General features: G+C 53.1%; 1 protein-coding gene across 3 annotated transcripts; it reads right to left on the reverse strand.

The window, feature by feature from the left end:
- Nucleotides 1-1229: 1229 nt before the first annotated feature.
- Nucleotides 1230-18634, reverse strand: PPM1J (protein phosphatase, Mg2+/Mn2+ dependent 1J). 3 transcript variants are annotated; one of them, XM_030561736.1, is made up of 11 exons: nt 18567-18634; nt 17504-17616; nt 14900-15026; nt 14101-14424; nt 12479-12591; nt 9381-9465; nt 6054-6172; nt 5729-5807; nt 4142-4249; nt 3336-3487; nt 1230-2874 (listed from the first exon to the last, which is right to left on the reverse strand). In XM_030561736.1, exons 2-11 carry the CDS (start codon nt 17509-17511, stop codon nt 2727-2729), a joined length of 1263 nt encoding a protein of 420 aa, XP_030417596.1. In that variant the 5' UTR covers nt 17512-17616; nt 18567-18634; the 3' UTR covers nt 1230-2726. The 3 variants fall into 3 exon arrangements, with proteins under 3 accessions (XP_030417596.1, XP_030417597.1, XP_030417595.1); XM_030561737.1 differs by having other exon boundaries at nt 5744-5807; nt 14101-14427; XM_030561735.1 differs by having other exon boundaries at nt 14101-14427.
- Between the last annotated feature and the right edge of the window lie 3750 nt (nt 18635-22384).

The raw sequence follows: 22384 nt of genomic DNA on the forward strand, positions 1-22384 counted from the left end.
CAGGACCCAGATTGTTTTAGAATTCACCTCCTCTTTAGTTCTAATCTGAGTCGTCATCGGCAGAGATAGCCCAGCAAGCAGTTGCCAAGACATTTCTCAGCCCAGGAGAGGCATGAGTAGCAGATGGAACACTAACCGAGTGAGTTCCTGTTCTCTTTGGGTTTTTTTGCAAATACTCCACACAACAATAAAAAAGGAAGCCCTTCCCCACTTACAAATCAATCAGAAAAAAAAACCCAACTCCCTTAGGAGGCATGAGCAGTTTTCTGGACTCTCCCTGCTGAGAATTTAGTGGGAAAGGTGCAACCAAGCTGGAGATTTCCAAAGGAACAACCACAAGATTAAATTTCCAGAGAAATTTTGTCTTCAACGCGTTGCCTGGCGCTTGTATGGAGCAACACAGACTCAATCTCCCCATGATCACACATGTAAGATAGTGTCTCAGATGGCGGCTGTTACCCAGTATTCTGTTTGCTAGCCAAGGGAATCTAAGATACTACACCAGACCCTCGCTAGAACACGGGATTTAGGATCCATGCACGGTACCGTGTTAACACGGGGACCACATTAAAATGAATTGTAATTAAATTTAGGATCCATGGCCATGACCGCATTATATGCAAATTAGTGCTATATAAACGCACATTCTAGTGAGAGTCCGTGTATTATCACATTTTGGATTGAAAAAAAAAAAAACAATCGAATAAGAGGCTCTCAGAGTATCAGCAATTTGTTCTCTCTCCAGCTTCTGGATACACAAGAGAGTCAACTCCACTCCTCGGGTGTCATCTTGCCCACTTGAGGTGAGTCAGTGGTTACTTACTGGGTAACTTTCACTTAGTCAGCACTAAAGAACAACACCTGGGAATTGCAGTCAATTGAAAATATGACCAAATTGCTTGGCATCAGGGAAGGCAACATTCCACTCTTGGCATATTTGGAGTGGGGGAGATTTTGCATGATCTGATCTTTGTGAATGAGGAGGAAGATACTGGCTCATAGAGGTCTGTCTGGGTATATTTGCTAGCAACCCTGTAAACTACTCATAAGTGACTGGCTTTCAGGCAAGTCTCCTTCACAGAAGGCTCTGCAATAAAGACTTGGCAGTGGGATTCCTGGAGGAATTCTGTATTTAAAAACACAGGTACACACAGGGCGATCTAATGATCTCCTTCCAGCACAGAAATGTCAATAGATTAAGCACTCCCTGAATGCCTTTTAGTTCCAACTAAGTGTACCCAGTTTATTTACATCTCACAAATTACGAGTTACAAACAACATTCACCAGAAGGTGACACATCATGACAGTACTTCGTGCTCCTGGCAGCAGCAGGACACGAGAAATAGTCAATGCCAAAGAATGTTTCAGAAACGGAGAGAATTTGCTACCCTGGGACTGCATTTTATAGCTACTACCTTTCATCACACTGCAGAGACCCAGAAAATTCATGTCTCAGATCAGAGGTCTGCAGAACGTGTTGCTTTTTCTAAATCAAGCATTCGGCAGGGCAGGGCAGGGCAGGTCACTGCTCTGAGATTAATACAGGAAAGAAGGTGATTTGCTTTTTTTAGAAAAAACACACACCTTATTAATTATCCTTGGCTCTCAGCTAAGCACATAGATGCAGCATATTTAAGTTGCAAGGTCTTTGGGGGCAGGCCTGGTCTGTATTTTGAACAGAACTAAGCACCAAATTTATTACTGCTGGTGGAAAAATTGGATGAAAATTTGTGGATGTTTCATCCCAGTTGTTTTCATTTAAATTTGCAAATTTTCAGACCAGATCTTCAATTAACAACAAACAATAATTGAGTCAATCCCCAGCTTTGGCATCTGGGAACTCAACATTGGCCCAGGGTGCTAAAACAGTTCTGGTGGAAGTGCAGAGGACTAGCAAGGCTGGTACTAGCTCACGGGAAGCCCACTTACATTTATTTCTAAGTATATATACAGTGCCCATCACCATGGTAACTGGGTGCCTACTCCAGGTTACAAAGCTGAGACTAAGACACAGTAAGTGGACTGAAGGCTGCATGACCAGCAGGAGGGCAAGCGTGAAGGAAGGGTGCTTGGTCACAGCCACCCACAGCATGGCTCCATCCCAGTGCTCTCTCTGGAAGGACTGTTACCTTAGCTACGAGCAGCAGATCGAGTGCCAGGACTGTGCATGCCAGGCGATTAGGCACTAGTGTTGTTACGAGGACTGGACAGGCGCCTGTCCCATGGGTGTGTGCGAGCAGCAGATCTCGACGGGGGAGGAAGAAGGGTTTGCAGAGGGCAGCACACACTCCCCAAGGCGTGGGGAACTGCAGCCCCTCCCGCTAATCCACCCCATTCTCACATTACCAGAACCAACAACCATAGTCCTGGGGGCTCTCTCCCATCCCTGCAGAGAACACTTGGAGAGCTGAGTAAGAACACAGTTCTCCAACGGGAACCAGGTCGGGTAGGGTTGGCTATAGGTGCTGGCATCAAACAGTCCTGCCTTGCTCTCCCCAGCCCGAGGGCCCCAGCCGGCTTTTCCATCACTAGCTGCTACGGCTCTATGCTCTGCCCAGCGGCAGAGAAGCAGCAGGTGGAGAGGGGGCGCGGGGGCAGGCTAGGTTCCAGGGTTTCTTACTCCTCTTGTAGGAGAAGCAGGAAGCTTGTCAGGTGGCCCCTGCGCCCCCCCAGGTCCTGGTCCCATGCCGACTGTAGCAATGCCATGCCCCGGGGCAGCTTGGCTTCACGTGTAATTGCCGGGGCCGCCCAGAGGAATCACGAAGACGGAGATGTCGTCTCCGGAACCCAGCTTGTCATTGGCCAGCCGCCAGCCTCGCTCCTTCAGCACCCCTCTGGACCTCACCACTAGCTCGTAGGCGGCCATGGTGTACCTGCAGTATGACGAACGGAGGCAGCCAGTCAGCAGCAAAGGATCCCTCCCCCCCCCGCCATCCACACTTGGGGCAGATCCCCCACCCTAGAACCCTCTACTGAGGCTGACTGTATGCCCTGGTGAGAAAGGGGATGGCTAAGTGGTGCTGTCAAGTTCTGTGGGACCCATGGGAGGCCCTGTGGGGAGGTGAGAGGAATACATACTCTCAGATGACCCCTCCTGCCTGCTCCAATGCTTTGTGGGAAGCAGCATCCAGCCCCACCACCAGGAACACATGCCTGTGACACGGTGCCTTTGAGGCGAGACAATGGCAGGCTGTGGGAACTGTAGCCTGAAAGGGAATGATGGCAGCAAGTCGGCAGCACAGGGCATTTGGGACAGCAGGGCCCCCCTCCGCACTGCAGCCATCCTGCCCATGCCTTCACTCCAGGGACAATACGTCCAGCCCCCTCGACTCACCTGCAGGGGTCGTTCGGCTCGTAGCCCATCAGCACTTCCGTGACCACGTCAGCCACCTCCCGGTCATTGGTCACGTCCCAGAGCCCGTCGGTGCCCAGGACCAGCACGTCATCAGGGCAGTGTTCATACTGTGTCAGGTCGTAAACTCTGACCTGGCGAGAGACAGGGGCTCAGAGCAAACACAGGCACCAGAGAGGGGCTTGGAGCAAACACCAGCCACTTGCTACTGCACTTCAGAAAGGGCCTGTCTAGCTTCTGCCCTGCCCTGCGTCTCAGCACTATGCCCTGGCCCGTCTCCCCTGGAGCTCCTCCAGCCAGCACACGGGGATCCCAAAGGTTCCCATCTCACTGTCCCTTTCAGAGTCATCTCCCTGTCCCAGCTGGGCAGAGAGGAGAAAGAAGGGAGACCAAGCAAAGCATTGTCCTCCACACCCAGACACGTGGCTCCAGCTCCCCCTCTGTCCAGCAGGGACAGCAGCCCTGCCCTGCCTCATAGGGGTATGGAAGGATAACTGAACTAAACTCTGCGAACCGCATAACTACCCCGATTATGGCGGACAAATGCCTCAGGCAGACGGCTGGGCCGGGGGTTATTGCACAGCTGCGTGACGGGCCCAGGACTGGAATAACTGGGGATGCGTAAGGGCAGGACAGAGGTGCCGTGGCAGAGCTCATGTGGTGTCAGCCCACGTGACCCTATCGCTAAAAGCCCCTCCATGAGGTAAGCACTGAATTCACTCACATTACCTAGCACCAGCCACTGTAGGTAACTCTGAGGAGGAGGACAGCGGGCTGGCCAAACTCACCTCAGGGACACAGGAGAGGAAAGGCTTGATGTGGATATTGGAGTTGTACACCTTGAGGTCATGGTCTCCTAAGCCCCGCGTGACCCCTATTGTTGCCATCACCCGTGCCTGGTGGGAAAGCAAATCAAACAGCTTCACTGTCTGCTCCCCCTTGGCCCCATGGAAACGCACGCATGGTGGGTACTGCAGTCAGTACATCTGCAGGGGGCCTGAGTGGGCCCTTGGGCTCACTAGAGAAAAGGGCTGGAATTCAAACCTTCAGAGACAGAAATTCCTCCCCCAACCCACCCACTGGCAGAAGTCAGACAAGAAGAGTCCCCCCAAACCATTGCAGACTCTAATGTCCCAGTTCCATGCCTGGATTTCTATGACTTCTCTAAACTCCTGGCCTCCCTGTTCAATGGGGATTGTGTCTTTATGATACACTGCACCCCATGTGACATCCTATACCCCATGTTCACCACTTTTATATGGCTATGATATATTCCATAGAAAGTTGACCTTGTGAGATATCATTTAAAAACTCATAATCTACTGAACATCATTGTCCTGTTAAAATGTATATAATAACAGTGTGTGTAAAGCTATAAGATTATATATATGTTTGTTACTAAAATATGTTGTAATTCTGAGGAATGCCTACAGACTAGCTCCTCAGAGACAACAAAGGACTGGCCACAGGTGTTAGAAAATTATTAACTGCTGAAACAACCTTTCACCAGTAATGGAGACTGTACATAAAGAATTTACACGCCATCTCCAAGAGGGCTCAAACATCACGTACACAGTAGGTGTAGGCAAGAAATTTAAAATTCACCTAAAAAACATTTTGAATTTCATGTGCACAGGGGACTGTTTTGTCTACCCCCCAGCTGGGGGTAACATCAAAGAGGGGAAAAAGGAATAAGAATGGAGAACTCAAACACACAAATTACCTCTCCTCTATTCCAGGCAGCAAGATCGCTTGAAAGACAAATGTGCATCATTGAACTGGGAGGAGTGGTCCTTGCCTGGAGGTTTTCCAGCCAGTACAGACTGCTGAAAGCTTTTGAGTAACAAACCTTTTTGCTTTTAATCCTATTAGCCTTGGTAACATTTAGGAATTAGCCTGCATGTTTTGTTTTTTTTAAATTTCTTTTGTAACCAACTCTGACTTTAATGCCTTAGCACTTGTAAATCACTTAAAATCTATCTTCCTCTAGTTAATAAACTTCTTGCATTGTTTTATCTAAGCCAGTGTGTTTGATTGAAGTGTTTGGGAAATCTCTACTCAGGTCAACAGGGCTGGCGCATATTCATTACCCATTGTTGGAATGATGGACTAATTATGAGCTTGCACAGTCCAGTGGGCTACTGGTCAGTGCAAGATGCACATTTCTGGGGGGCAAGGCTGAGACTGAGAGAGGTGCAGATTTCGCCCTGTATCTATTCATGGCTGGGTGGGAGAGCATTCATGTATTCAGTTGGGAGTGACGTGACATGTCAGTGTGCGAGCAGAGCCTGGCTGTTCTGACAATAAAGCAGTGGAGAAGGCATCCCAGCAGTCCAGCATGTACCCTGGGGAATGTCACAGTCTGCATCTCACACCTGCAGTTCCTTTACCTTTTTGCCTTCTCCGTAGATAAGCGGAAACTTCAGGTCGTCCTCTTCTATCCTTTTATAGGCCCTGGTTACAAACAGGGAAATGACCTGTTATGGGGCAGGTAAAGCTTCTGGGCTGTTTTCAACAGAGCAGCCTCTGCCTATCAGATACTCAGGCCCTGCCTACACTGGCGGCTGCCAACAGGTGCAGTTGAACCCACCCGACATGGCACGGACGCATGGAGGAGTTTCTCTTTGACAGGGCAGGGGGACCTAAGCAGCTAAGTTACCAGGCTGGCGCAAAGCGTAACGAGCAAGTTAGTGGCCTTACCAGCCGTGCATGTTCTGGTCTCTGTACAGCATCTTCTTCCCCAGCTCCTTGTGCTGAATTCTGCGGGGAAACTCGAGGTGCGTGAACTCATTCCCCAGCAGCTCAGGTCTCAAAAACCCCTGAGGGGAAGAAACAGCAATTCAGCTGTAAAACCCAGCAGCAACCTGAGAATGTAACAAGACACACAGCCTGGGCCCCAGGCACGCAGTAGGGGCTATGCTGGAGAGGGGGCCCACAGCGCATCGTTCCCCAGCTCATTAAGACACTGGGCTTTGAGAGCAAAGGCAAATGTTCAGGCTGGGCTCCTGGGCACATCAACCCCCTCTGCACCGCAGCAAGGGTACCATACGCTGGTCCCAAGGCAACACAGCTTGGGTGCCAACAGCCTTTTCTCCAGCTGCAGCTGCGCTGCCTTATTTCATGAAGGTCTGACTCATGTTTGGTGGCTTCCAATAAGCGTCCTGGAGAGGATGGTTCTGATTTCAATGGGCTTGGGGTTCCTTAGGTCACTCCTCAGTGGGGTACAGCGAAAGGGCCAGACACTGCCAGGAAAGGGGCTAAAATGGCTTTTATTATTGGTGACAACAGCAACACATCTCACTGTGATTGGAAAGCCTGCAGGGTGTCTTTCCATGGCAGCCACCTCCCAGCACTGCACTGGAAAGCTCCAGTTCCACGTGAGAGCAGAGCGGCTCCATGTAGTTCTGGGCACAAATGCCACTCATGATGTCAACAGGGGCCTTTGCCCATGCTGATCTGAAAACGGCTTTGCAATAACTGGCCCAGAGGGTCTGGCTGAAATATGCAAGAGAGAAAATTCAGGGGAATGCTGAAATGCACCCAGGTCCAGTTCAGGTACCCAGATGTCACCCTTGGGTTGCAAAGGCGAGGCGGAGTAGGGCAAGAGATAGTCAGTCCACCAGCCTGAATTATGAACTAGCAGAGACGAGAGAGGGGCACCGTGTACAGACAGCAAACAGAGGCCCAACTCAGCAACCTGCACCTGGGGCTCAGAGACGGCAAGTGAAATGCAACAGGCAGTGACTTCTCTTCTCTCAGCCAGAGCCTCAGGCCCATGATTAATGCCATGGCCTCTGCCAACCCCTCCTGTTCATTTGCCCAGATGCAACAAGGGGAAACGCTGGGATTTAGATACTGAACTAGCCTCTGTGGGTGTTGCCATTGTCAACAATGTCTTGTCATTACTGAACATTTCCTTGGGCATTTAAACAGAGCCCATGTGAAGGTTCCCAACGGTTTCATTCTGCAAAGAGAGGGATCTCCTCAGGGACCCAATTCCCTTCCCACTCCCCAAAACCTTCAGTCCCATATTTCTCCATTGGTCTGGGATGGTCCATGGACCACGGACCACAGAGTGAGAACCACTGCTCTAAACAAAGCCAAATTTCCTCCAGCAGACCCCTAGCCAATGAGTTGGCTGCTCAAGCTTACAAGGGACTCTTCTGCATCAGCCCCCCCTGAACCCATAGCAGTGGGGCAGGGAACTTTGACATGCAACTATCACATTGCACCAGAGAGTGCAGGGATAAGAGAGGCTCAGTGCTGAGATGCAGGGAGGGACACGGGGTGGGGGGATTTGAACAATGTTAGCAAACGCCAAATGACTTAGCAGAGGAAAAGACGAGAGCGGGAGGTGAGGGAATCCAGTGCAGAGCTGCAGACAATCTCTGCTGGAAGGAAGGCTGTTCCCAGGGACTGTGTTTTCTATCTACAGGACCAGAAGTCCAACTGTGACATAAATGCCTTCAGTTTAACTTGTGTAATGGTCTGGGGTACTGGTCCGAAACACTGCGGCTTGCAGCAGAATTGCTGCTGTTCCCTGCATTATTATTAGGGTACTTTTTGGATACAAAGCCTACAAAAGGACTCTGGCTGAAATTGATCCACCCCAGCCCATGGGGCAAACATAGGGTTGATTTTCTGATGCTCAGTTTTTCTGCCACAGCCAATTGGAGACACTCCACGGCTGGGTGCAATCTCCTCCTTTCCGGGGCTGTTTGAAAATAGAGCTGAGGATAGGAAACCTCCTGGGGTTTTTCCAAGGTATAGTCTGAGCCAGCAAACATGTCCAGCAAAACCTCAGCTAACTCCCATGTCACCTTCTCCCTCCCACTCTCTGTGGAGGGTTTTCTTTACAACCGTATCAAGTTTCGTTTTGCAGCAGAGTGATTTTTCCAAAGCAAACTGGAGGGGAAGCTTTCAGGAACCACAAAAGTGATGCTCAGACTTGATCTGTTTTCCTAGTGCTGTAGCGGGCACCGGGGTGCAGAATCAAGACTTGGCATTAGCAGAGTCTCCCATTACTTGCTCCTCCAGAGAACAATAATGGGGCTTGGGAACGTGATGGACAAAGGGAGGGGCAATATGTACGTCCAGGACACTGCTGCTTTCACAGGGAATGAGACAACACTAAATAAATATCAGAGTGCCCTCGCTTTTCCCGTCTCTCTGCCTCAGGCACGGCACATAGTCCATTGGCTCTGTGCTGGCGTTAGGAGCCAGATTGCCAACCCTGGAGAGCACTGCCCTCTCTATGCCCAGCGTGAACGCAGAACAAGCCATAGTAAGGCAGGCGCTCCCCATGCTGGCCTGCTCGGACCTAGGGGTGAGAGGCAGTTCAGTCTCCATGGCCCATTCAGCCCTCGGCCTCTCTGCTGAGGCTGCTACATGAGAGGTTTGTCCGCGCAAGAGGGAATGGGCTGAGACCACTGACTCGTTCCCAGGGTCCCCAGACAGCTCTGAGTCAGCCTTAACTGCCAAGCTGGCCTGGAGCCAGTGCCCTAGAGTGTAAAGACCGTTCCCTAACCCCCGAGACAGTCCATGTGGGGCTAGACTGGAACTAACAGGTGGGAGGGATAGCTCGGTGGTTTGAGCATTGGCCTGCTAAACCCAGGGTTGTGAGTTCAAATCTTGAGGGGGCCACTTAGGAATCCGGGGCAAAAATCAGTACTTGGTCCTGCTAGTGAAGGTAGGAGGCTGGACTCGATGACCTTTCGAGGTCCCTTCCACTTCTAGGAGACAGGTATATCTCCAATTATTATAGGCCCCACCTCTCATTCCCAGGCCCCGCCAAACTGCACCTATTTCACAATTTGGGGCAGAAGGAAACCGCCGCTCATTCTCCCGAGGGGTCATATTTAGCGAACAAACCTCACATTTGATCTCAGTGCGGCTTACACTGCAGCCATTTCCCCAGCTGCACAACTGCCCGGTGAGCTGCCCTGCTCGTCTGTTTACAGAGACAGATGGTCAGCAGTCGGGGAGGGGGTTTAGAAGGAATCAGATGAGAAGAAAGTTCTTTCTTACTAAAAACTGTAGCCTCTGCCTCTCTGTTTCTGGAGTAAATTCCCTGGACATTGGAATGATTTCCCCGTTACGGATGATAATGGCCCTGCAATGAAATACGGAATGATGAGATTAGTGAGAAAGAGAAAGCGGCTGTTCTCTCTTTTCACAGCTAAGGGAGGAACGTTACCGTGGGCTCCTTACAGACCTGCCGGAGGTTCCTACTTTATTTACTGCACAACACACCTTGGAGGAGCGAGGTGTCTCACACTGTCCATTCGCCATCCTGTATTTTTGTATCTGCTGCGTTCAAATTCCACTAGCCCTGAGCTCAAGAACCAGTTGCTGGCTACACTACTGCGATTCCCCCGAAGCTGCTATTGGAAGAGCCAGGCAAGGGGGGCGCAGTCTGCCTCAATGAGACCACAGGGGTTAAAAAATAAAATGTAGAAAGAGGGACAGAGAAAATTAATCTAGGGTGGAAAGTGGAGCAGTGGCAGTTGGCTGTGCGAAAAGGATGTGCATTAAGGTCACGGAGGCATCCTTAACAGGAGAGCAGGTCAGGGAGAATGCAGAACTCCTTGGCAATTCACAGACAGGATACGCGGGAATACTATCCTGTGTTACTTGTTCACTGCCAATGCTGTGCAAGACAAGATGTGCTGTTCAGCGGATACGTAAAAAGAGCTGCTCACGGCACCTGGCCAGAGGTTACCAAGTGCAGCCACGGTCCTTGGGCATCAGTGGCCTGGCTGGATCTCTGGCTTTCACTGCACTTTATGGCAGTGGGGTCCCCTCCACGCACTGTGCAACTGCTGCAGGCACCCCTGGGGCCCGCTCGGTGTTTGCTTCCCTGACCAGAGGTCCTGACTCAATTGCTGCCGTCACTCCGGACGGATCCCAGCGTTGCCTGCCAATCGATGAGATGCGGCTGGTCGACATTACGGTGCCAGTCAGTGGCCGTGTGGGAACGGCACTAGCTTATGCAGCAGGTTCTAGCCCCTGTGCAGGCTCTGAGCCATAGCCACTGATCAGCCACCTCCCAGTCCCCATGCTGTCCCGCCAGTTGGCTCAGTTAGACTGCAAGCTCCTTAGGGGAAGGGCCGTCCTTCCACTACACATGAGCACTCAAGGCCCAAGCATGATGGGGCCTGACCCCCAACCGGGGCTCCCCCCACTCCTGCAACAGAAACAGCACCAAGAACCACCCCCAGCCATTGCCCTGTGAAGCCAGAGTTATACTAATGTCTGTGCAGAGGGCAGGGACAGCTGCAGGAGAGAGATGGGCTCTACTCTGCCTTGTACCCCTCCAGCAGGACCCTTAACTGACTTCCCTTGTTTAACCGAGCAAAACGGACAGAGTTGAACATGGGAGACCAGAGCAGCACGTTGGATCAGTTACCAGGAGCCACACTCCAATAGGGACACAAGAGATGGGCCTCTTCCGGTCAAGCTGGGTCTCATCATCTGGGACACTTTGCCCAGACCCACGCATGGGACAGTAGCTGGCAGCGTGGAGAGGAGCTCTTGAGAGGCCTGCTGAGGCCACTAGAAGCTGCCGGAGGTGAAACCGATGCCTGCTCCCTCCAGCTACCTGCAGCCATGATGGAAGATGCTTCTTCCATTTGGCACGAGCACCTTTCACGCAATAACACCGCAGCACAGGGCTCTCCACCAACGCAGGGTTCACACTGACGACAGTCACAGCCTGGCCTACTCCACCGCGTCGCTGCATTTCCTGGCCAGTGGTCAACAGAGAGCTTCAGCAAGACCCCCTCCAGACCAGTGGCTCCCCCCTCGGTCCAACTTCATCAGCTGCCAGTGCCACTCACAGCCTCCTTCAACTCGCTTCTACAGCAGCTCAGCTGGGTGTGAAACGCCACTACGCAGGGCACCAAGTTCACCCCCTCGCGCCCCCCAAAATAGCAAGTTGCACCAACACTCACATTTGCTGGGATGACATTTATGCAAGGGGGCCCAATTTTCAAAAGTACCTAAGTGACTTAGGAGCCTACATTCCATTGATTTCCCTAGTACTTAAGCACCTAAGTCACATAGGTGCTTTTGTAAATAAGATTTAGACTGCAAGTGCCCAAGGGCTTATCTACACACAGGTTTTGCACCACTTAAACTATCACCCCTGCCCCCAGTCAAAATAGTTACATGGGTACAAAAAGTGCCTGCACCCCTGGGCTCAGACCCACAGGGTCCATCTACGCAGCAATAAAACACATGTGGCATAGCCATGGCTGGCCTGGCTCGGGCAGTGGGGCCATTTGGGCTCAGACTGAACCCTGGGTTCTGAGACCCCACAACACAGATGGCGTCAGAGCCTGGGCTCCAGCCTGAGCCCAAACGGCCACACTGCGAGTTTTAGCCCCACAGGGCTCTGAGACTCAGTGGTTTTTCCTTGCCATGGAGGCGTACGCCCAGGCGCTCCTGCACATCTCCCCCAGGGGGATTTTCACTCCCCTCCAGCTGGCTACAGAGTGAAATGCAGGTCAGGCCTGGAGTCTGATTTACAACAAAATGTGACGCATCCAGAGGAAAGGGCTGTTAGGAAATACTGCCAGCGGAACAGAAGAACTCACTCCAGAGACCCACTCCTCCCGTCTTTAATCACACCCAACAAGATGCTGCCAAGGAAGGTGTCTGGAGCTTAAGGAATCAAATCCCGAGCTAAAGGAGGCAATTCTACACTACCTGAGTGATGGGAGGACACCAGCATTCATTCCTCTGTGCTTTCTCTGCTGCTCTGAAGGCCATTCCCTACAGTTCTGGACAGTTTGCTGGGACAGTGCACGGACCTGCAGTTTACAGCTGTGTGAAGAAGCATGTGGCGCAGCACCCTCATCAGCCCCAGCCCCAAGCTTTGGGATCCACGCCTGGCCAGTAGCTGTGACAGGCCAGGTTTCTCCTGGGCTGTCACATGCCTTCAAAGCCTTTTTTTTTTTTTAAATGAGCGTGTTTATTTCCTCGATCAGTCAGTGACTGGGCTCTGGAAGGGAGGTCAGACCCATTTCCAGCAGGCAGCGGAGGAGTCTTAGCCCATAGTCACACTGTGACTGCAGCTGCCCTGGCCCAGACACTGGCCCCTGTACACACTTGCTGTCTCCTACCTACTGTCGCCTGCGTTTGCCACGTAGACTTTCCCGAGGAGGTAAACCACAGCCAGGGCGCAGCAGCCTCCTGCCACGAGCCGGGTCATCTGCTCCCGCTCAATCTGCTCATCCTGCAGAGACAGACAGCAATACAACTATAGATGGAGGCAGCTCGAAGATGCCGAGACTTCAGGGCCCCAGACAGAGCAGGGCTCTTCTAGGCGGGCTGCGGAACCAGACAGTGGGTGGGAAATACCCGCATACATGGAGCAGGGGTTACTGCTGCAACAGGCCCTCCAGTGTGCCCTCAGCTGGGCAAGGGCCCCCCAGCGCCAATCCGTCCTCCTTCGTCTGCCGAAAGCTCTTCGGCCTGAACACCCTTGCTGTTCTTGCATGTCTCTCTGGTTAATTCCTCATTCTGCCCCCAGCCTCCTGACCGTGGGAGGTAGGTATCCTGTACCCTCCTCACCCCCAGCCTCTGCAACAGCCATGCTCTGCCATAGCCAGGAGCAGCAGTGAGAGGGTTAATGCCAGATCCTCCTCTCCCTTATCGATTGCACCCTCCCTCACACATCTGGGCACCATTGCCAGCCCTGTGCCTCCTGCTGGGTGCGCGGGGCCAGTCCTGTCTGCCCCCCATGCACACGGGACACTTGCCACTGCACATGGGGCCCATGTCTAGGCAAAATAAAGTGCCTGGCAGGCCCAGGTACTGGCTGAGCTCTCAGCACCAGCAGAGGTTAGCAAAGACAGGGTCAGGCTCCCGAGTCCAGAGACTGCAGCTAGCCAAGCACATGCCCCAGCAGACCAAAATAGCCCTCTGCTGTCCCATCAGCACACTGGCTGCTAAAGGAAATGAGCGTACATTCCAGCTGGAATGCAGCTACTCGGCCAGGGTCAGGGCACATCCCCCTGCCTGATCCCAGGGGCTCTGGCCAGCCGGCACTGGACACAGTGGCTCCTATGGGAAGTGGGGTGTCGCCTGGGTTCCCCCTATGGCTCTCCTGGGGGCAGGCTGGGGAGGGGGAGTCCTGTAGACAGTGGCTTCCCTCAGATGGCTGGGGGCTTGGGAAAGCAGCCACAAAGAAAAAACAGCCTGGGAGCTGCTTGTGCAGAGCTGGGCTAGGCTTCTCTGAGGTGCTCCCTTGGGTGCTGTGAGACAGTCTCCATGTCAGAAGGAAATGACACATCAGCCTCCCTCTCGCCATGGGCCTTAATGCCTCCCGTTGCTAATGGTGACAAACAGGACGTGGCATCGCATGACGCGGCAGGAGAAGCTGATCTGGTGTCGCACGACTCCTGAGCAGAGCACCTCCAGCAACGGGGCCAATCTGCACTCAGTGAAGGCTGCAGGGGAAGAGACAGGGCTTGGGGAGAACAAGGAACACTTGGAGGAAACTCTTCTCCTCCTGCTGTAACTGTGGACACGCTCATTAGCCCCAGACAGGCCGAACCCTTTCTGGCACCCTGCTGAGTTCCTGGCTTCAGTGATGTGTGTGGCAGTGAGTTCCATAGGTTAACTGCCATGTATGTTGTGAGGAGGAGAGATTTACAGGCATTTCCTCCTCAGACAGTTCTCTACCCAGCTCCTCCCCTTCCACCTCCTGCTCTGGGGCTGCACGCTCCCCCAGCTCGCTCACCATCCGCTTGAAGGCGTTCTCGATCGCACCGATCACCAGGCTTTCGTGAGAGACTGCCTTCTCCAGGTGGAATCGGGGCAGGGCATCGCTGGGGAGCTCCACATCCGCTTGTGCGAGAGGGGCCCGGTTCCGCTCAGCTGGGAGATCCAGAGCAATTCCCGGAAGGCAGAGCGGGGGAGGGGAGGAGTCCTGTAAGATATCCACCAGGTCCCTGAGCTGGTCGCAGATGTGAAGGTGAAGCAGCTTGGATGCCATGACAGCAGCACCGCTGCCAGCGTGACCGTCAAACAAGCCCCAATAGTGGAAGCAAAGGTCCTTCCTGCCCTGCTGGAAGAAAGGGAACAGTTAGGGAATTCCCCTGGGAGGAAAACAAGGGGGAAGAGACGGAGGGCACAGCTGAGCAGGGAGGTTAGGGTCACAGGGCTGGGGTTTGGCTGGCCCAAGGCACTGATCCCAGGACAGTTCTAGTCCAGCCCATGAGGGGACTGACCAAGCTGGCTGCTCAGTAACTTGTGCGAAATCGATTCATTGGTGGCCTCAGCGCAGTTCCCTGCCACAAGCAGCCCCATCCCCTAGTGAGGCCAAGCACTGAATGGACTGAAATCCAATCGCACCCCTGAGGGACCAAGGCCTGTGTGACCTCCCCTGTCAGCACACGCAGCGGCTGGAATTTTGCATGTGTGTTTCCAAAGCCATTTTGCCTGGACCCTGGCAGGAGCAGGGCATGGAGCAGAGAGTCAGCATGAGAAGTACAGGAAGCCCTGCGAGGATCCCGGCCTCCACTCTTTATAATGCTCACCCCCTCCGCCTCCCCTGTGCATTCCTTGGGCACTGGGTTACACCTCGGACTGCATCTCCTGTCCACCACCACCACCTCACAGCAGGCTTGATCCTCATTGTGCTGGCTCTTCCCAGCATTTATCACCCTAGGGGGAATGGAAAGAGATGAGAGAGACAATGATTTGGGGGCAAACACTCCATTTATCAGCGGATTTCACTCTGTGACTGCAGAGAGACACAGCAGGTGCCAGGGAGTCCTTCACTCCCCCTGGTTATACAGCACGCAGAGAACAACTGCCCACGGAGACCAGCTAGCTCTTGTGGCAGGACGTTCCTTCCTGAGCATCAGACAGAGCTTCCGACTCAGAACCTGCTACAAGCCTTGGCTGCAATTGTGTGCAAGATACACATACCAAGTCTTGCCACAGGTCCCCTGCAAATGAGTTAGGTCACGTTCCAGTGTGTTCCAAAATCCTCAGTACCCCATGGAAAGCCTGGTTTGCTTAAGCAGAAGTGGGAACGTAACATGTACCAGCAGAAACTTTTGCAACTAGAATATTAACTAAGCAAACCCCCTTGCTAAGCAAATTTCAGATCTTGATTGCAAAACCCGCTTTGTGGGAGGAAGTTGTAGATATGCAAAACAAGAAGTGCTTTCTGGGCAGCAGCTCTTTAAGTGGGTTACAGGGAAGGAATGGCGTCACATGCGGGAGAAGCAGTCAGAGCTAAACTGAAGGGTGCTTTTAAAGAGTTCCTCTAATAGTCTGAAAGGTTCCTACTTCTGAGAACTCAGGTGCAGGGTTTTCTATCCCCAATACCGCACTGGAGCAAATAACATTTTAAGGAGTTCAGAAGATGGAAAGAAACCTAGAAAAACCCATCCAAGCTTTGGCTTGTTACCATCACAAACTGGGAGCAAAAAACCCCCAACTGCGTGTAAACAAACGAGAAAGATGGTAATTTCAGAACCATAATAATGCCAAAGTCTAAGACAGTGACTGCTCCTTATTATAGTGAAACAGCACCACCAGGGGCCACCTCTAAAATATATCATTTTACAAAAATATCTTATAGCTTCTCCAAGATTTCCAGTACTCCCTCCCCCCCCCCGTCACTCTTTAATTACAGACCAATTTCTACTAGATGTCAGATCTTTCTTTGCCCCTGGGGTGCTCACTTGAAGGTAGGTTTCACTGTAATATCCCACAGGGAAGTGATGTTTCTGACAATATCTGTTATTGAAGGACAGTAAGAGAGTTGCATGCAGCACTAACAGGACAAAAAAGAAAACAGGGAGAGCTTGGAAAATCCAGGTCCAGAAAACTAGCAGTGACAACACGTACCACTGTGAAAAGCAGCAGAGCAGGCACCAGACAAAAAACACACTGAAATGGACCCCTGATTATCTAAGGTCCTTGCCACCAATAACATACACCTCCTCCCAGCCTCTCTTCGAGCTTAAGTGGAGGCCTTTGCAAAGAATTCCCCATTAAGTCTAGTTTTTACCCGCTTCATGGCTGGCATTTCAAAAGCCTCAGGGACGGCTACAGGACAGAGGTGACAAAGCCAAAAAAAGGCCAGGCTGCGGGAGGGTCCCTTGTGCAAGCTTAGGGGGTCTCTCCTGCTCCCAATGAGCATGACAGGAGCAGGTCTTTAAAGAGGACGTGGGAAGTGGCTCCTTCCCAGGAGCCTGGGATTCAAGTCTCTGCTCCTCTGTGATCTTGGGAAGCTCAGTCTCTCTGAGCCTCAGCTCCCCATCTGTGAAAAGGAATAGCGTGAGACACCTCCAGTAAATACATTGAAGATCGTGAGGCACTTGGATACTGCAATGACAGGGTCTCGCTGACGAAAGGGCAAACCAAACAGCACAGCCCGGCTCCTCTCCAATCTACTTCTGACTTTTCTTAGGGCCCAGTTCCAACACCCTTATTCACACAAAATAACACCTTACTCTGTGCATCATCCCACTGTGGCAATATGACTGCTTACCTGCGAAAAGTCAAGCTAACATGTAAGTCTTCGTAGGCCTGGGGCTAAAGACACCATTCAGTGGGAGGGCAGCAGGCACTGGCCCATCAGGTTTGCTGCCCTGCAGGTGTTTGACGCAGGTACACAGGTAAGCTACTAATAATCCATTTAAAAGGAAAACATAACTTGTGCCTTCCAGGACAGGCAACAAATGGAATCAGAGTCAGCACCTGACCCTTGGCCAACTAGATGACGATATTTACAATAGATATTATCTCAGGGCTGAACCTCAGTAACCTTCTCACAACTAAGAGGAGCTGTCCTGCCATGACAGGGTGTCAAAAGACCTTAGGGAACCTCAGTGGAACTTTCATGTTGTTTGTATATAGCTTCCTACTGTATTTTCCACTGCATGCATCCAATGAAGTGGGCTGTAGCCCACAAAACCTTATGCTCAAATAAATTTGTTAGTCTCTAAGGTGCCAGAAGCTTCCCTTTAGCAATAGCACAGGTTTGAAACTGCAGGGGAGGAAATGAAAGTGGGCAGACATCTCTAAGGCAGTACGGACCTTTGCCTTACTCCAGCTCAGCTAATACAAAAAATACGTTTAAAAATGAAACTCCCACATTGTAGACTCTCTGAGAGAGGAATCACCTTTTCATTCTGTATGCGCAGAGTCACCAACACTATGGGGCCTCTCAGCAGTACGGTAATTGTAATACAGAACAATGTGCAGCCATTCATTGAACAGTTTACACACTCAGGCTCTAGAAATATAAAATCCTCTGGTTAACGGCAAGAGTCATGGCCTCTAGAAGGAAGCTGGCCACAGCACAGCTGTGATCCTGCAAAGAGGCTTCCCTGTTAACTCATGTTTCTGTGTTCAGACTCACTTCACTCACCGATTACTCATGTGCATAAGTGTCTGCAGCTTCTGCAAAACGGTACCTCCAGCTAAATGTCTGGCTCGGACCTGTGACAGGCTTTGGAGATGCTAAGTGCCACAGGGCGAATGCACCAGAGTGGCCAAGGCAGTGGATAAGCCAGGGAAGGGGAGTGCCCTTGGAGAGTTAAACACCTCTGCATGCTTGGATCTGCTTTCCCAGTAAGGAGCAGATACTGTTTCCGCATGGAGACCCCGCCAGGGGCAGGAACAAGGGAGCTATTCAGGGCCTAGGTGCTGGAACTAGGGGTGGTGCCACCCCCTGGCTTGAAGTGGATTCCATCACATACAGGGTTTACTTTGGTTCAATGGCTCTCAGCAACCCCACTATACACATTGGTCCAGGACCCCTGATTCAGGGTCCCAGACCGAGTCAAGGGGACCCTCTCTCGACCGGGATCCCGCTGGGGGAGTCAAGGCATCGCAGCACCCGTAGGCTGGATACCCCGCAACACAGGAGCGCCTGGGTCCCGATCCGGCGGCAGTTCCCTGTGCAAACCACCCCCCGCCGTGTCCCCTGGGCAGTTGCACCCACGGACACGCAGGGCCCAGCTGCGGGGCCTTCTCCCTCCGTCCCCGGCCACCTGGCAGCGCAGGTGCTGGAACTGGGGGTGCTGCACTGGGTTTGCAGAGCGGGCCAATGGCTCTCCGCACCTGCGGGTACCCCCTGCCCAGCTCCCTCCCCCGGAGCCCGATAGCCCCAGGCAGCCCGCAGCATCTCCCCGGGGTTCCCGCCCGGCCCGGTTCCCCAGCCCGGCGCGCCCCGCGGCTCACTCGGCGTAGCCGGTGCTCCAGGGCAGGCGGCGGCGGCTCTCCCGGGGGCTCTGCACGGCTCTGCCCGCGTGATCGTCCGCCCGCTGCAGCTCCTCCGAGGTGAGCTGCAGAAAGGCCGGTCTGGAGAAGCCACCGCCCACGGGCGGCCCCCGGCAGGCGCTGAGGCCGGGCGCGGCCGGGGGCGGCGCAGGGGAGTCCCGCGGGGGCTGAGCGCCGGGCGCGGGGCCCAGGCCCCCCACCAGCTGCGCCACCGCCGTGCGCACCCTGCCCAGCATGCTGCCTCCGCCGGCTGCCGCTCCGCTGGGGGCGGGCCGGCTCCGCTCCCGCCTCCCCGGCTGCGGATCCGTCGGGCTGGCCCCGCCCCGGCAACCCCAGAGACCGCCTTGTACGCACCCCAACACCCCACTGCCCCCAGCACCTTCAACCCCCCCATGCACCCCGCCTCCCCCCAGCACCCCAAAGCCCCTGCACCCCGATGCCCCCTCCAGCACCTTCAACCCCCCCATGCACCCCGCTTCCCCCTGCACCCCGATGCCCCTTCCAGCACCTTCAACCCCCCTGCACTCCGCCCTCCACCCATACCCTCAAATCCCCGCACCCGCTGCCCTCAGCACCCCAAACCCCCTGCACCCCGCTATCCCCCCAGCACCCCCAGACCTCATCACTGACCCCCTCCAGCACCCTAAACCACCTGCACCCCACTACCTCCCTACATCCCAACCCCCCTGCACCCCACTGCCACCAGCACCCCAAAATCCCTGCACCCTGCTGTTCCCTCCAGCACCTTCAAATCCCCTGCACTCCACTGCCCCAGCACCCCAAAACCCCTGCCCCCCAGCACCCCAACCCCCCCTGCACCCCACTGTCCCCTCCAGCACCCCTGAGACTCCTTCACTGACCGCTCCAGCACTTCAAAATCCCTCACCCCGCTGCCCCCTCTAGTACCCCAGGACCCCATCACTGACCACCTCCAGCACCTTCAAAACCCCTGCACCTGCTGCCTCTAAACCAGCACTGCTCCCTCCAGCACCCCACCACCTCTGCAGGGGCGGCTCTAGGTATTTTGCCGCCCCAGGCAAGGCAGGCAGGCTGCCTTTGGCGGCTTGCCTGCAGGATGTACTTAGTCCTGGGGATTCGGCGGCACGCCTGCGGGAGGTCTGCTGAAGCCGGGGGACCAGCGGACCCTCCGCAGGCATGCCGCCAAAGGCAACCTGCCTGCTGCCCTCATGGCGACCGGCAGAGCGCCCACCGTGGCTTGCCGCCCCAGGCACGTGCTTGGCATGCTGGTGCCTGGAGCCGCCCCTGCACTCCTGAAACCCCTTCACTGACTCTCCTCTAGCACAGCAGAAACCCCCATACACTGCTGCCCCCTAAACCCGCACTCTCCCCTGCACCTCCCATGAGACCCCTTCACTGACTCCCCTCTAGCACCACGGAGACCCCTGCACCACGCTGCACCTCCTACAACACCCCAAGAACCTCTATCCCCACCACCCCCTAGACTCTCCACTGTCCCCTCCTACAAGACCAAGCCCCACTATCCCTGCCCCACCACCCTTGAAACCTCCAGTGCTTCCTCTTACAGCTCCCCAGTGACTCCACATTCCCACCACTCCTGAGAGCCCCACGGCCCTCCCTACAACATCCCGAGACCCCCTGCATCTCATAGAATCATAGAATATCAGGGTTGGAAGGGACCTCAGGAGGTCATCTAGTCCAGCACCCTGCTCAAAGCAGGACCAACCCCCAATATTTGCCCCAGATCCCTAAATGGCCCCCTCAAGTATTTAACTCACAACCCTGGTTTAGCAGGCCAATGCTCAAACCAATGAGCTATCCCTCCTCCCCAACATGTGGTTTCTTTAGTGACACCAATGCTATTTATGAGCCAATTTGCCATGGTATGAATCCTCTTCGCTCTAAGGATGGAACCACACAACAAAGCCATTAATTCTTGCTGGAAAGAACATTTTGAAGCTCTCCTTAATCTCCACCAACACCACCCCAGAATCCACCCTCCACTCCCTTTGCTCCCCACATCTCGGGGACTGTGTAGACTCCTAGAGTTCCCTTGGGGTTCAGAGGGGCAACAGCTCTATTTTCGCTTGTCCCAGCCTTTCTGATTTGTCTCACCCAGATAGCCAGTAGTGGGTGATTTTAAAGTGCTGTTAATTTACATCAAGGTGCTTAGAGCGTGTGGATGGGCACACGTTTTAGCTTTCCTAAATAAATAAAATATTTTACTTCCCAGCTCCTTAGATGGAGATTTATCACTGTGGAGCTTGGTCCCCACTGATCCCCAAATTTCTAGACTTACACCAGGGTAACAGCGGCATTTGGTGTGGAGGACATTAGAAATGATGAGCTAGGTTATGTCCCCTAACCCAGTGGCTCTCAACCTTTCCACCCCAAGCTTCACCTCACTTAAAACTACTTGCTTACAAAATCAGACATTAACAAAAAAAAAAGTGTCACAGCAAATTGCTTGTTTTCTCATTTGTACCATATCATTATAAAATAAATCAATTGGAATATAAATATTGTACTTCCATTTCAGTGTATAGTATATAGAGTAGTATAAACAAGTCACTGTATGAAATGTTAGTTTAAACGGACTTACCTAATGCTTTTTATGTAGCCTGTTGTAACACTAGGCACCTGTCTAGATGAGCTTGTGCACTCTCTGGGAGACCTCTGTGTTCCCCTGGGGTACACATACCGCTGGTTGAGAACCACTGCCCTAACCTACCCCTCAGTCAGTGCAAGGCAGCCCCCAGGGCCAGTGCAAGGATGTTTCACGCCCTAGGTGAAACTTCCACCTTGCACCCCCCCCCCACACCTGCCCTGAGGACCCCTCGCAGCAACTCCCCCCCTCTGCCCTGAGGCGCCCGCCTTGCGGCAGCTCCTCACCCCCACCCTCCGCCCCGAGACACCCCCACCCCCGCCCCAGCTCACCCTTGAAGTGAAGAAGCAATGATGTGCTCGGACAGGAGGAGAGGCAGGGGTGAGCTGCTTCACTTCTCCCAACTCCCAGGCTTGCGGTGCCAATCAGCTTAGGCACCACAAGCCTGGTAGGCAGGAGAAGTGAAGCAGCCACGGCGTGCTTGAGGAGGAGGCGGGGCAGGGGTGAGCTGGGACGGGGCGTTCCCCTGCATGCTGCGCCCCCCCTCTTGCAGCAGAAATCCTGCCGCCGCGGTCGCTGCCAAAGAAAATAGCGCCCCCCAAATCCCAGTGCCCTAGGCGACTGCCTAGGTCGCCTAAATGGTTGCAACGGCCCTGGCTGCCCCTGCAATATATTGTTCACTGCTTGTTTCTTACTGCTGTAATTTACTAACCTCCAGAGTGTGGCTTCACAGAAACAAGTCTCCTAATAGGACCTCTTGCCTGGTGTTTCCTTGGAGCAGCATGATGAGCCAAACCACACCCACTTCTTTTTCCCTTTTCTACAGCTTCTCCTCCCTTTACTGCTGTGCTGTTTTTCTTTTGTATTTTCATTTGCATAGATACTGGGATGAGGGATGCTGTGGAAAACTGTCCAGTAGAGAGACTTGTAAATAAATAGCTTCCTTTCTGCAAAAAAAGTGGTAAAATACAGGAGTGTAACAACATTTATTTATTCTCTGCATTATATTTTATTACAGGGGTTGGCAACTTTTCAGAAATGCTGTGCCGAGTCTTCGTTTATTCACTCTAATTTAAGGTTCTGCGTGCCAATAATACATTTTAACGTTTGTAGAAGGTCTCTTTCTGTGTCTACAATAGATAATTAAACTATTGTTGTATGTAAAGTAAATCAGGTTTCTAAAATGTTTAAGAAG

This window comes from Gopherus evgoodei, chromosome 4, assembly GCF_007399415.2.
Source record: "Gopherus evgoodei ecotype Sinaloan lineage chromosome 4, rGopEvg1_v1.p, whole genome shotgun sequence".
NCBI classification, from domain to species: Eukaryota; Metazoa; Chordata; order Testudines; family Testudinidae; genus Gopherus; species Gopherus evgoodei.

What these genes read in the sequence shown, in the direction of transcription:
- PPM1J (XM_030561735.1), bottom strand. An exon ending in GCAAACGCAGGCGACAGTAG is followed by an intron (nt 9,466 to 12,478) that starts GTAGGAGACAGC and finishes ATTTCATTGCAG; the next exon opens with GGCCATTATCATCCGTAACG. An exon ending in GGCAGAGGCTACAGTTTTTA is followed by an intron (nt 6,173 to 9,380) that starts GTAAGAAAGAAC and finishes TCTTCCCCTCAG; the next exon opens with GGGTTTTTGAGACCTGAGCT.